Below are 12,220 nucleotides of genomic sequence, written 5' to 3'. Positions count from 1 at the left end.
CCCAGTGTACATACTGTTTCCCATTGTCGCATTAAGTGCACTACACAGTGTTCCAGAGCGATAAGTCACTTTATTTGCTGATCTCTTATCTCTTCCTTTGAGGAATGTTCACTTTTCCAGATGAAATCATTGGAAACAAAATAGGTTGTGCCAGATACTTGAGTTATTAAAACAAATGTATCTACTTTGCCAATGGTGCAGTGCCCGCATTAGCGCAGACCTTGCCCCCGGGCACCTAGTGAGGCGGCAGCTTGTGGTTAGAGAGGCAGAGGAGACTGTGCGGCTGTGTCCTTGTGTTATGTATACCTTTTTGGCCCAGAGAATAGCTGCTTCCGGTTTTTCTTTTGGGAATGGAGTAGAGGGATGGAGTGGGAGCTACAGGTACTTATGTAATGTGTCTTCTGTTTACTTGATAGCTGTTATCAGGCGTGAAGGGGAAGGAGGACGTTGTGCCAGTATTCCACCAGGGTCAAGTTAAACCTCCATGGCTTTGCGGGTTCAGGAATTGCTTTGAGTTTAGCATTGACATTTGTCTGTGGCGGAAGTCCCCAGAATCAGAGACCTGGATCTGCTAGCTCTCCCTGTCCTCTGCCTCTCAGAACACAGTGTGTTTGCAGCAAGCATCTTTGGAGAGCTCCCTGGGTGCCAACCTGGAGAATGTGTTCTCAAGAGAATGGAGAGTAAAGGGGACAGTCATCTATACATTTTACACTTAGGGTTTTCTTGCTCTTAATTGCAGATTTGCTGAATATACATTTTTAGGGGGTGGGGACAAATATGTCCATGCTGTTCCAGCCTTGTGTAACTGGAATTTTTTTTGGGGGGAGGGGGTCCGGTCGTGGGGCCTGAACTCCAGGCCTGGGCGCTGTCCCTCAGCTCTTCAGCTCAAGGCTAGCGCTCTACCACTTGAGCCACAGCGCCACTAATGTTTTTTTTCTTTTTGCTTATGTGGTGCTGAGGAATTGAACCCAGGGCCTCATGCATGCAAGGCAAGCACTCTACCACTGAGCCACCTTCCCAGTCTCGTAACTGGAATGTTAAAGCCTATGGTGGGAGCTGGCCTGTGGGATTTCCTGTTGTCCAGGTCTGATTGAAAGGCCTTGGTTATCAGTGTATGATTCTGACAGAAGAAGAGCATGGGTGATGGTTCAGGCAGTGGAGCTGGACCCTTCTGTATGCACCGGCAGCCTCCAGCTGTATGCGATGACCAGGAACCAAGCATGGCTGCAGCTGAGCGCTCCTGAAGGGCATGTGTACTGGATGGTTCCAAGTGTAGTCTCTGGAGTGACTCTGACGGCTGACCCCCAACACTGCACCTCTCATCCCTAGCTCAGTGCCCCTAGTGGGCAGAACTTCTCTGCCACTGTGCTTTCTCCCAGCCAACCGTGTGTCCAGCGTGACCTGCAGTCTGCGCTCTGCTGCTGCCTTGTGTCTGCACTGTTCCCTTCATCTATTCCCTAGACATTTGGGAGGAGGAGAGGAAATATATGGGAAATATCTTTTCCTGCCTTGGCTTTTCCTGATATCCAGATAACGCATCACTCTCTCTTCCACCAAAGGTGCATTTCAAAGTTGGTGTTTGGAGCTCAGTGCCATTTCAGTGAGTTCAGCGTCCCTTCTCCTCCTGTTTTTTTTTTTTTCTTCTTCTTCTTTTTTTTTGGGTCCGGTCATGGGGCCTGAACTCTGGGTCTGGGTGCTGTCCCTCAGCTCTTCAGCTCAAGGCTAGCACTCTACCACTTGAGCCACAGCGCCACTTCTGGCTTTTTTCTTTTTGCTTATGTGGTGCTGAGGAATCGAACCCAGGGCCTCAGGTATGCAAGGCAAGCGCTCTACCACTGAGCCACCTTCCCAGCCCTCTCCTCCTGTTTTTTGTACTGAGGTTGAACATAGCTCGCACATGCTAAGAACCAGCCCACCTCAGATACCATCAAGAGACAATTGGCCTATGGTATCCTGCCCCACAGAGGGACATTTTCAGATGTTAGAGAAAGTATAAGATGTTGAAAAGAAAAGAAAGGTAGAAGGAAGGAAATAGTAGCAGAAGATAGGGGCTGGGAAGGTGGCTCAGTGGTAAAGCGCTTGCCTTGCATGCATGAGGCCCTGGGTTCGATTCCTCAGCAACACAGCTGGAAGTGATGCTGTGGCTCAAGTGGTAGAGCGCTAGCCTTAAGCTGAAGAGCTGAGGGACAGCGCCCAGGCCCAGAGTTCAGGCTCACGACCGACCAAAAAAAGAAAGAAAGAAAGAAAGAAGATAGAAAATATAGCCATTAGATAGCAGGAATGATGAGATGCTAGAAGCCAATTCTCTGAAAAAGAATAAAATTTAGTGATGTTGATGAAGAGATGTAACGTGGACAGAAGCACACATCGCCCAGGCTTACGGGAGACCAGAGGAAGATAATGTGAATGTTTACGCAATGCATTAGGAAGAAACGAATTCCTAGAAAAATACAACTTTCCCAAACCAACACTCAAAGAAGTAGAATATGAAGAGTCTTCACCTGTAAAGAATTAGCCAGAAGTGGTGCCAGGTGTGTAGTCCTAGCACTCTGGAATCTTAACAGGGAGCTCACAAGTTCAAAGCCATCCTAGGCTAAAGGAGGAGGAACAATTAAACATCAGAACTCCTAGTGGAGTGTAGTAGGAGCATAGTGTAGGAGCCTTTTTTTTTTTTTTGTAACTTGTCCTGGGGCTTGTACTCAGGGCCTGTAGCTCCTGAGCCACCGGGGCCCAGCTTGTTTAAAGAAATTTAAAGCAAAGCTGGGCGCTGGTGGCTCACGCCTGTAATCCTAGCTACTCAGGAGGCTGAGATCTGAGGATTACAGTTCAAAGCCAGCCTGGGCAGGAAAGACCGTGAGACTCCTATTTCCAATAAACCACTAGAAAACTGGAAGTGGTGCTGTAGCTCCGTGGTAGAGCACTTGCCTTGAGCCGAAGAGCTGAGGGACAGCACCCAGGCCCAGAGTTCAAGTCCCACGACCGACAAAAAAAAAAAAATGTTAAATTTTATTTTATTTGTGAACATACTGTACAGAGGGGTTACAATTACATGGGCAGGATAATGCATACATTTCTTACGAAGCATTGCAGCCTCCTCCTTTGTTTACCCTTCACATCCCTTCCCAGCCTCCCCCCTCCCCCGAAAAAAAAAATTTTTTAAGGGAATAATGGTGCATGTGACCTAAACTAAAGGAAAGATTTTGAAAGTAGGATGTAGAAATATCAACTCTAATAGTGAATATTAGTTATCGAGATCATATTAAAATTAATATCTGTGCAACAGATGATCCTTGACTGAGAGGAGAAGGAAGGCAGAGTGTAGCACGAATGGTTCACACCAGACATCATTGTGAGACAGGCACAGTGAGTGACTGCCCAGCCCATCCAAAAGGCCAAGGCCAGCAGACTGTCATGGCACAGCAGCGGCAGTAGCTCACCTGGGCCCAGCCCAGCCAGGGAGGACTTCAGTATTTACTTACGTCCTAGACAAGTGGAGCTCGGCACAGGTGGTTATGGTTATGAAGGCTGTCACGAGCCTTCATTCACCTCATCTCCTCCACTTGGACAACCTCCTTGCCCTTGCTGTGCCTCAGGTTCCCTGCTCTAACAAGGCACATGATGAAAGTTTCCACCTCACATTGTTCTGGAATGCAGCATGCATATGCAGAAATACTGTCCGTGGGTAGCAGGTGGTGACCAGCCCCTGCATCAATGGGTTCGGGTGGTTTAGTGGCAGAGTCCCAGCAGGGATAAGCTTTTGTCTCAATATTTCTCACTACCTTTGGGTAGCTGGCTGAGAACAAGAGCGAGCAGTGGCTACCACTTTGGCGGTATCAATTTGTGTGTGCGTGTACATGCGTGCACCAAGTGACGCTTACTCATCACGAGTCATGTAGCCCTCATTCTGATCGATGGAGCAGCTAATTCTTGGGATTGCTGCTGAGGTGTTCCTGTACATCAGTGATAGTTGAAGTCAGAGGAGTGCCTGGGAATGCTTGAGAGGCACAGGGGGACCTCAGGCACGGACTCTGGAGAGCAGGTGGGGAGGAAGTTGGTGAAGGGAGCTTTGCTTTGGAGCTGGACAGAAGGAAAGGGAGAGAATTTGGGTCCTCGTCCCAGCTCTGCCATCTTGTGGACCCTTGCTGGGCAGCCCCAGTGTGTCTTGGTTTTGTTTCCTCTCCACTGGCCCCTGTGCTGAACCTGCTTGGCAACTGGCACTTGTTGGGCTGTTTAATAAATCATAGGCAAACCCATCTTCAACTGATGTCTGAACCATGGCTATGGAGCATAAAGGCCTCTGGCTGAGCATCGAGCTGCTCCTCAGCCCAGGCCAGGGCCCATCCTCCCACAGCCGCTCCAGGGGACTGGCCCCGGAGCCCCGTGGTGGCTTGGAGAGTAGCCTGAACCAAAAGGCCAGGGAGGTATTCTTTTTTTTGTCGGTCATGGGGCTTGAACTCTGGGCTTGGGCGCTGTCCCTCAGCTCTTCAGCTCAAGGCGAGCGCTCTACCACTTGAGCTACAGCGCCACTTCCGGTTTTCTAGTGATTTATTGGAGATAGGGGTCTCACGGTCTTTCCTGCCCGGGCTGGCTTTGAACCGCTATTCTCAGATCTCAGCCTCCTGAGTAGCTAGGATTACAGGCGTGAGCCTCCGGCACCCAGCCAGGGAGGTATTCTTGTGGAGCCTGAAGCAAAGGCAGCTGCTCCGGGCAGGAGACTTTCCAGTCGTAGACACAGGGAGGTAGCCACAGGGCCATGGCTGGTGACCCATGCCAGGCGGCCTTTGTGGCATCTAGTGATTTGACTGGTGACAGCATACTGCCTGTGCTCAGCTCCAGGCATGTGTGTCCTCTTCTAGGGTTCTCTTAGCGGTGAAAGGCTGTTAGGGTGTGGCCCTAACTATGCACTCTTGTCCCTTTGGCCTGAGTGATTTGGGGCTTTGAGTACCAGGTCTGTTCCTGTTTCGTAGATGATGACCCCCACACTGGTACTGCCTGCTGAAGTCCTGTAGTTCACAAGGTTAAACCCTGTAGCCAACAGTGAGCGTTTAGCTGCCAGGATGCTGATGTATCTACATTTGAAATCATTTTTGGAAAAGGTCTTGGTGTACTAGAAAGAACATTGCCTTAGTAAACAGGCCAAGCTGGTGCCCCAATGCCAGCCTCCACTGCTCATTACCCAGGCATCCATTTTCTCAGCTGCAAAATAGAGATAAAAGTGACAGTAAGGGGCGGCTGGGAATGTGGCTTAGTGGTAGAGTGCTTGCCTTGCATGCATGAAGCCCTGGGTTCAATTCCTCAGCACCACATACACAGAAAAAGCCAGAAGTAGTGCTATGGCTCAAGTGGTAGAGTGCTAGCCTTGAGCACAGAGAGGCTCAAGGACAGTGCCCAGGCCCTGAGTTCAAGCTCCAGGACCAACAACAACAACAAAAATAACAGTAATAGTAATCATAGCATAATGATAATGGCAGTAATGATTGCATTTTTGCTTACTGCGTGTTTTGCATTTTCCAAGGAACAACCATTGTTCTGAGCCTTTCTGTGGATTAGACTCACAATAGTTCTGTGGTGTAGATTCCATTATAACCACAGAGAACATCAGGACTTTTGGCTCAGGCGAGTCTCAAAGTCTTATACCTAGTAAGGTGCTCCGGAGTCTGGCTGTTCCATCCCCTGTCTTCCCATTGCTAAGCTGTGGAAGTCTGGGGAATACAGGGTGAGGTAGAGGAGGATGGAGCCGGTGTCTGCTTACTATGGTAGTGGGGGCCTTCACTGAACCTGTTTCTCAGAAGTGGTAGGTTTGTTTTTCTTTGTGCTGCACACAGATGGTGCGTGGCTGACACTCAGAGCATCAGTGACTGTGATGTCAAAGACCGTGGGTGCTGCTGCTGCTTGTGGAGATGTGAGCCTGTTACCTCAAACTCGGATGTCCGCGGCAGGAGGATCTGGAGTTTATGGCCAACCTGGGTTACATAGTCCCCCAAAAACAAAAACATAAAAGATGAGAGGACCCAAAGTTCCTGGGACTGTACCAGGAACTTTCAGGAGTGGGGTTAGACGTGGAAGGTGGGGTTATGCCTCCTCCCAGTCCTGGTCTTGCCCCACAGGGAGAGTGGGCTGGGCCGGGCCTGGTGGGCCACTGCTTGGCATATTCAGCTGACCGTCTCTGGCCCTGTCCTTTTCCCTAAGGTCCCTCGGGACTGAGGAAGGGTATTTAGTGAGGTTGCTAACCTGCTTTCTAAGGTGTCTCTGAGCTTCCCTTGTGTGTGTGGAACACATGTGCAGCTTCCAGAGTGTGAAGACGTCCTTCTCCCAGAAGGAAGCCCTTCCACTGCTGTGCACAGAAGGCAGCGTGGACGTGGGATCTCGGCCGCTGCAGGTGACTTGCTTCTTGCCTCGGGAGTGTACAAGCCACAGCCATGTGTTTTTTTCTTTCCTAGGTGTGCCTCTGGTTTTGAGCATCTGAAGTGGACCCCTGAACCCGAGCATTCACGGCCATCCCCTTGCCCTGTGCAGAAATGTCTGTCACGTACGATGATTCCGTGGGCGTGGAAGTGTCCAGCGACAGCTTCTGGGAGGTAATGCTTCATGCTCCAAACGCAGAGTCTGGTCGGTGGTGCCACCGCCTTTGTGTCTGATGGAGATTGGAATGAGAGGCGCATTCAAGGCAGGCATTTGCTGTCAAATCCAGATGGAGCAGAGACTGGCTGGGTTTAGCCAGCTCTCTGTCAGGGCAAAGCTCACCTTGCTGGGAAGTCTGATATGAAAAGAGCTGAGGAATGTTTTGTGCAAATACTGGGACTTGAACTTGGCTCTGCAATCTTGTTCAGCTTTTTCGCTCATAACTGGCATTCTACCACTTGAGCCATAACTCCACTTTCAGCTTTTTGCTGGTTAATTAGAAATCTGAGTCTTAGATTTGTCTGCCTAGGCTAGCTTTGAACTGAAATTCTCATTCTTCAGCCTCATGAGCAGCAGGGATTACAGGCGTGAACCACCAGCATCTGGCTCCAGTGCTTTTTCTCATGTCCAGCCACAATGTGCTACCGGCATGATACAGGCATTCCCAGGCTCCACCTGAGGAGGCCGCTTTACTTTGAGTTTTGTGTTACACAGATGGTGGTGGTACGTGAAGCTGCACGAACTGCTCTTGAACTTGGTGGAGCACCTGCCTGACCATCTGTGTCCTGCAGCTCCATTCCTGATGGACTGTTGTAGGGTTGGTTTTGGTTTGGAGATCATTCTTCCCACTTCCTTTCCCTGACCACTGGCTAAAAGAAAGTCAGTTTAAAGTTTTACGTTTATTGATTATTGGCTGGGATGTAGCTCAGTGGCAAAGCACTTGCCTAGCAAGTGCAATGTCCTGGGTTCAATCCCCAGTACCAAAAAAGAAAAAGACAAAAGTAAAAAAAAAAAAAAAAAAAAAAGCCCAGCCCAAACATTTACTGATTGCAGTTCCAGGGATTGAACCTAGGGTCTGTGAAACATGCTAAACTAGTGATCTAACACTGAGCTTCAGGTCCAGCCCAGAAAGTCAGGTTTTTTGTTTTTTGTTTTTTTGCCAGTCCCTGAGGCTTAAACTTAGGGCCTGGGTGCTGTCCCTGAGATTTTTCACTCAAGACTAGTGCTCTACTACTTGAGCCATAATTCCACTCCTGTTTTTTGCTGGTTAATTGGAGATAAGAGTCTTCCAGACTTTCCTGCCTGGGCTGGCAGATCTCAGCCTTGTGAGTAGTTAGGATTACAGGCAGGAGCCACTGGCGCCCTACAACTTTTGATCTCTCAGTCTCTGTGGCATAAGCCCTGGAGCTTTCTTGCATTTGTGGAGTTGTAGACAAGAGTGAGCCCAGCCATGCTGTCACCAGCTGTGTGACCCTGAGCAAGCTACTCAACTGATCTGAGCCTCAGTGTATTCATCTGTTAAGGGAAGATTACTGGCTAGATATGATGAGGCCAAGCCCCATGTCCTGGCGATTGCTGGAGACTAGCTTCATAGAGAAACCTAGCTGGGTAATGCTATCTGAAAACACATGCCAACTCCTACTGAGTTTAATGGAAACGGTGATCAAAATACCTAACTTTTCAGATGGGCAGAGGACTCCAACTTCACTAACATCTTTCGTCCCCGTATTTCCACTGAAGGGGTTATGCTTTACTTCATGCTAAACACCACATTCTGTTTGTGAGACGCGGCTGCTCATCTGGATGCACTGGTTCATGCCTGCAGCCCCAGCATTGGGGAAGCTAAGTAGGAGGCTCATTCAGGGGTGGGAGACCTACCCCAGAACCACCCAGTGGGGTGAGAATACATATTGTTGAGCAGCTACTGTGTGCTGCTAGGCCCTGGGAGGATACAGGACTGTGGAGGCCAGGCCGTTGGCTGGCAGGGCTGCGTCTGTACCTGCAGGAGCCAATGGAACCAGAGAGCCAGCAGGGGCTCTGTCCTTCCTGGCTGGCAGCAGCTTTCTTGGGGAGGGGGAGCAGGCCAGAGCACACATCTCAGTGACAGGAAAGATTTCAGGGATGAGAGGGGCAGCGACGTTAGCCAGGTGGCCAGCCCCATGGTGGGCGTGTGAGTATGGGGTGTGGTGGGAGTACGGGGCAGAGCTATAAGAAGCTGCATCAGCAAAAACTTAAAAGGAGCAAAGCTGGAATTCAGAACCTCCCTGCTGTCCCACTGTGGGTGCAGCAGGTAAACCAAGGGGCAAAGGGGGCGGGTGCAGGAGATTGTGTTGTCATCAGGGTCCTAGCCATGTCACCCACTACTTGTGTGTGGCTTTGGGTAAGTTCCTGATTTTTCTTTAATTCCTATTCTAAATGGGCAGTAATGATGTACACATCTGTAGGGCACTGTGAGGTCTAAAGGTGCCGCGGACCGGGTTCTGTCGGGACGACGGAGGATACCTAGGGGAGGAACCTGGAATAGGATGGGGAGATGGCAAACAGACAACTCACACACATTAGGAGTGGATGCTGAGTGCGATTTAATGCAGAGGATAACAAACTTTTATAACAGAAGTCTTCATAAGAAAAAAGGGGCAAAAGGTTACACAATCTTGCTGCAAGGCTTCGTTCTTGGATGGTCACCAGCTGGTCGCCTGAAAGGGCAAAAGTTTACACAATCTTGCTGCAGGGCTTCATTCTTAGGTGGTCACCAGCTGGTCACCTGAAAGGCACTTGTTTCCGGCTTATCTCTAAGAAATATAATGGGTTTCGACGTTTGTCACCATCTCACCATTACCTTATTTCTATAGAGGCCTTAATTCTAAGGTTACGGAGGCCTAGATCTAGCAAGTCTCTTAGTAAATGAGAGTACCAGGAAGTTCTTTCTCCTAAGTAGTTATCTCAGCAACTGCCATACATTCCTTCTGTTCTAGCCGTGCCTACAGCTTCTTGTAAATTTCTTACAATTCCTTCTGCTGGAGTGACTTTGTGAAACCTCCAATACTTTTATATTTACTTATAACTTGTCTACTAGCCTCCATAAGAGGGGTTTCAGGGTAGCACTTAACTCTGGTTAGTTAGTCATATTTTTAAGACACTCATCAGATATTGGAGTCGTCAACACTCTTAAGAAAGAGCTTTGAATAAGGGAACGTTGACAATGAGTAAGTACAATGAACAGCAGAAACAGTAAAAGATTGATAGGCACTCTTATGAGGAGAAGAAAGACAGAAACACATCTTTTCCCAGGGGTTTTTCCAGCCTTTTCCCAGGAGTAGGCCTCTTAGAAGCCCTATTCTCCGAGGTAGACTTCGGTGAAGTCCCAAAACTTGGAGATAGGTTTCTGTAAAACCCCATTCTCTGAGGTAGACTTCGGTGAAGTCCCAAAAGTCAGAGATAGGTCTCGAAGCCCCTATCATGGTCTGATAGATGGTTTCCCATGCTAAGCAGACTCTACTGGGGTCGGCGTGGCATAAAGGAATGAATTCAGGTGAGTGGTGGACAGGTCAGGGTGGGCCTGGCCCAGTGCTTCGTCCCTCTGACATGGGAGCGGGAGGGACTCACACACATCTACAGCTGTTCCTGCAGTGGCTTTGGCAATGGTATTTAATTACTGAGTTGGTAGCTGGAAAAATTTAGCAGCTAAATGTAGTGTTATTACAGAAGTGATCAGCTCCTTGTTTAAAAACTGTAGGTTTAGGCCAGCAAACTACTGTTCCATCATCTATTAAATGAAGTGGCTGTAATGAGCGCAGTCATTAACCTGAGCTTTCCAGCTTCCCATTAAGTTCTTAACTGTAGACCTATCAGTAGACAAGTATATTCCTTTTGCCTGAAGAGTAAATGCTGAGACAGGCTGTGCTCTTCTGTGACTCTGGCCCGGAAGTGGCTCTTCATCTTGGGTCACATCAGCAGTGCCCTTGTCCTCCACCTTGACAGGTGTTGGTTGGCTAAGGATCAGGAGCCCGCCCCAAGTGGCTCTGAGTAACTGAGGTGCCTGCTGTCAGCTCCGCTCCTCCTGCTCACAGAAGTCTCATCCTTTCCCAGAAAGCCTTGCGGTCTCCACCAGAAAAGTCTCTTGTGCTTAAATTTCTTCTTCCCCGTTATTAGGCACTAACTGAAGAGGGTTGCCCCGTGCAGGGGGACAGGGCTCTGCCCTCCAGGAGCTTATAGCTGTAGTATTTAGAGGAAAAGACGAGAGACTATCTTGCCAAGTGCAGCCTCCGCCCCACAGCCTCCTGGGATGAGCTGGTCTTGGGGAGAAATCACACAGGCCCTGGAGGTTGCTGAAGGAGGATCTGGGAGGCCCTCCTGCTGCTTTGTGCTCTTGTTGCTCGTCTGGTAATGTTGCTCACCTCCGATGCCTTGAGAGGCCAAGGCGTTAGCATCTGGCGGTGTCTCAGTGTGCTCAGGGAGGACCGCTGTGATCGCTGCACTAAGAACCTGGGCATCAGCCCTGATTTGCTTCATTGTCCATGGTTCTGAGCTCTCCACAACTCCATGTGGAATGGGAATCCTAGTCAGCACCATCCAGGCCCTGGGAACACATCGTGGAGTAAGTACCCTGTCTGCGGCCAGCCTGGAGAATGAGGGAAAATAAAAGCACAGCTCAGCCCCACTCCTTTAATACATTTTGGCCCCTCGAGGGAGCAGGATGGGTTGAGCTGCTATGGAGAGTCACAGAGTGGGGGCACTGGCCTAGCCCAGGCAAGGCAGGCCATGACCTTCCTCCAGCCTCGGCTGAGCTGCTTCCCTCTCACTGGGCCAGTATCGCTGTTGGTGGGTAGCTTGCCCTAAGTCTCACAGCCTAGGAACAGTGTGTTCACCATGACATTGCTAATGCCTCACATAGCCCTTGACTCCCAGCAGTGTTTAGTATCTGAGTGGCAAGAGGCCAGATGCTCCAAACTTGAGAGTTAGGGGGGCCTGGGAAGGTGGCTCAGAGGTAGAGCGTTTGCCTTGCATGCATGAGGCCCTGGGTTCGACTCCTCAGCACCACATAAGCAAAAGGAAAAAAGCCGGAGGTGGCGCTGTGGCTCAAGTGGTAGAGCACTAGCCTCGAGCTGAAGAGCTGAGGGACAGCGCCCAGGCCCAGAGTTCAGGCCCCACGACCAGACCAAAAAACAAAAACAAAAAAACAAAACTTGAGAGTTAGGAACGCCTCTGTTTGGAATCCTTGGCTGGTGTCAGTGGAGATCCAGCTCAGTTGGAGACCTTGAACTGTGAAGCGCTTTTAGAGGCCATCCAGTTCTCTCTGAATGGAGATGAAGAAATGACTAGGGAGAGGCCTGGTCTTGTCGAATGACAGCTGAGAGCATGGGTGGTGGGGAGGAAGCCAGCTGGCCTGCAAGTCCGTGGTCCCCCAGTGTGTGTGGCCCTCACCTTACAGCCCAAGGAACTGAAGTTCACAGAAGAGATTCATACAAGGTCGTGTACTTCGGGGCAGGGCCGCAGAGTGCTCCCCTTGTGAGATGTGGTAGAGGGAAGAAGGCCTTGGTAGAGAAAGTCAAGGGAGCCCAAGGAAGGACTCATTTGGGCCTAGGGGCATTCTTGTGGGTTCAGTCCCAGCACTGCCAAAAACCTGAGCTCATCTCTTCACCATCTGCGGACAGTATTTCAGGCATTTCAACAGGCTCATGCTTCATCTTGTCATCCAAACCCACTGAGAAGGTGCTGAAGCCTCTTTGGCGGCCTTTGTCAGTTTGGGGTCAGACACTTGCCTCTGCCTGCATAGACTAGCTCGAGGGACGTTGCCAGGGGCTGTGCCTTCTACTGG

At 49.9% G+C, this 12,220-nt stretch overlaps 1 protein-coding gene across 3 annotated transcripts in view; it reads left to right on the top strand.

Moving 5' to 3' along the window:
- Positions 1-12,220, top strand: part of Pacsin2 (protein kinase C and casein kinase substrate in neurons 2) — a 95,818-nt gene that overhangs the window by 60,174 nt on the left and 23,424 nt on the right. For all 3 annotated transcript variants that reach the window (XM_069999710.1, XM_069999708.1, XM_069999709.1), the window contains exon 2: positions 6,441-6,578. In XM_069999710.1, coding sequence (XP_069855811.1) covers positions 6,519-6,578 — 60 coding nt within the window. In that variant the 5' untranslated portion in view covers positions 6,441-6,518. The remainder of the gene's footprint in view (positions 1-6,440; positions 6,579-12,220) is intronic.

This window comes from Dipodomys merriami, unplaced genomic scaffold, assembly GCF_024711535.1.
Source record: "Dipodomys merriami isolate MVZ:Mamm:240054 unplaced genomic scaffold, mDipMer1.0.p SCAF_55, whole genome shotgun sequence".
NCBI classification, from domain to species: Eukaryota; Metazoa; Chordata; class Mammalia; order Rodentia; family Heteromyidae; genus Dipodomys; species Dipodomys merriami.
Note: the sequence above shows the minus strand (reverse complement) of the source record. Positions and strands in the feature narration are given on the sequence as shown.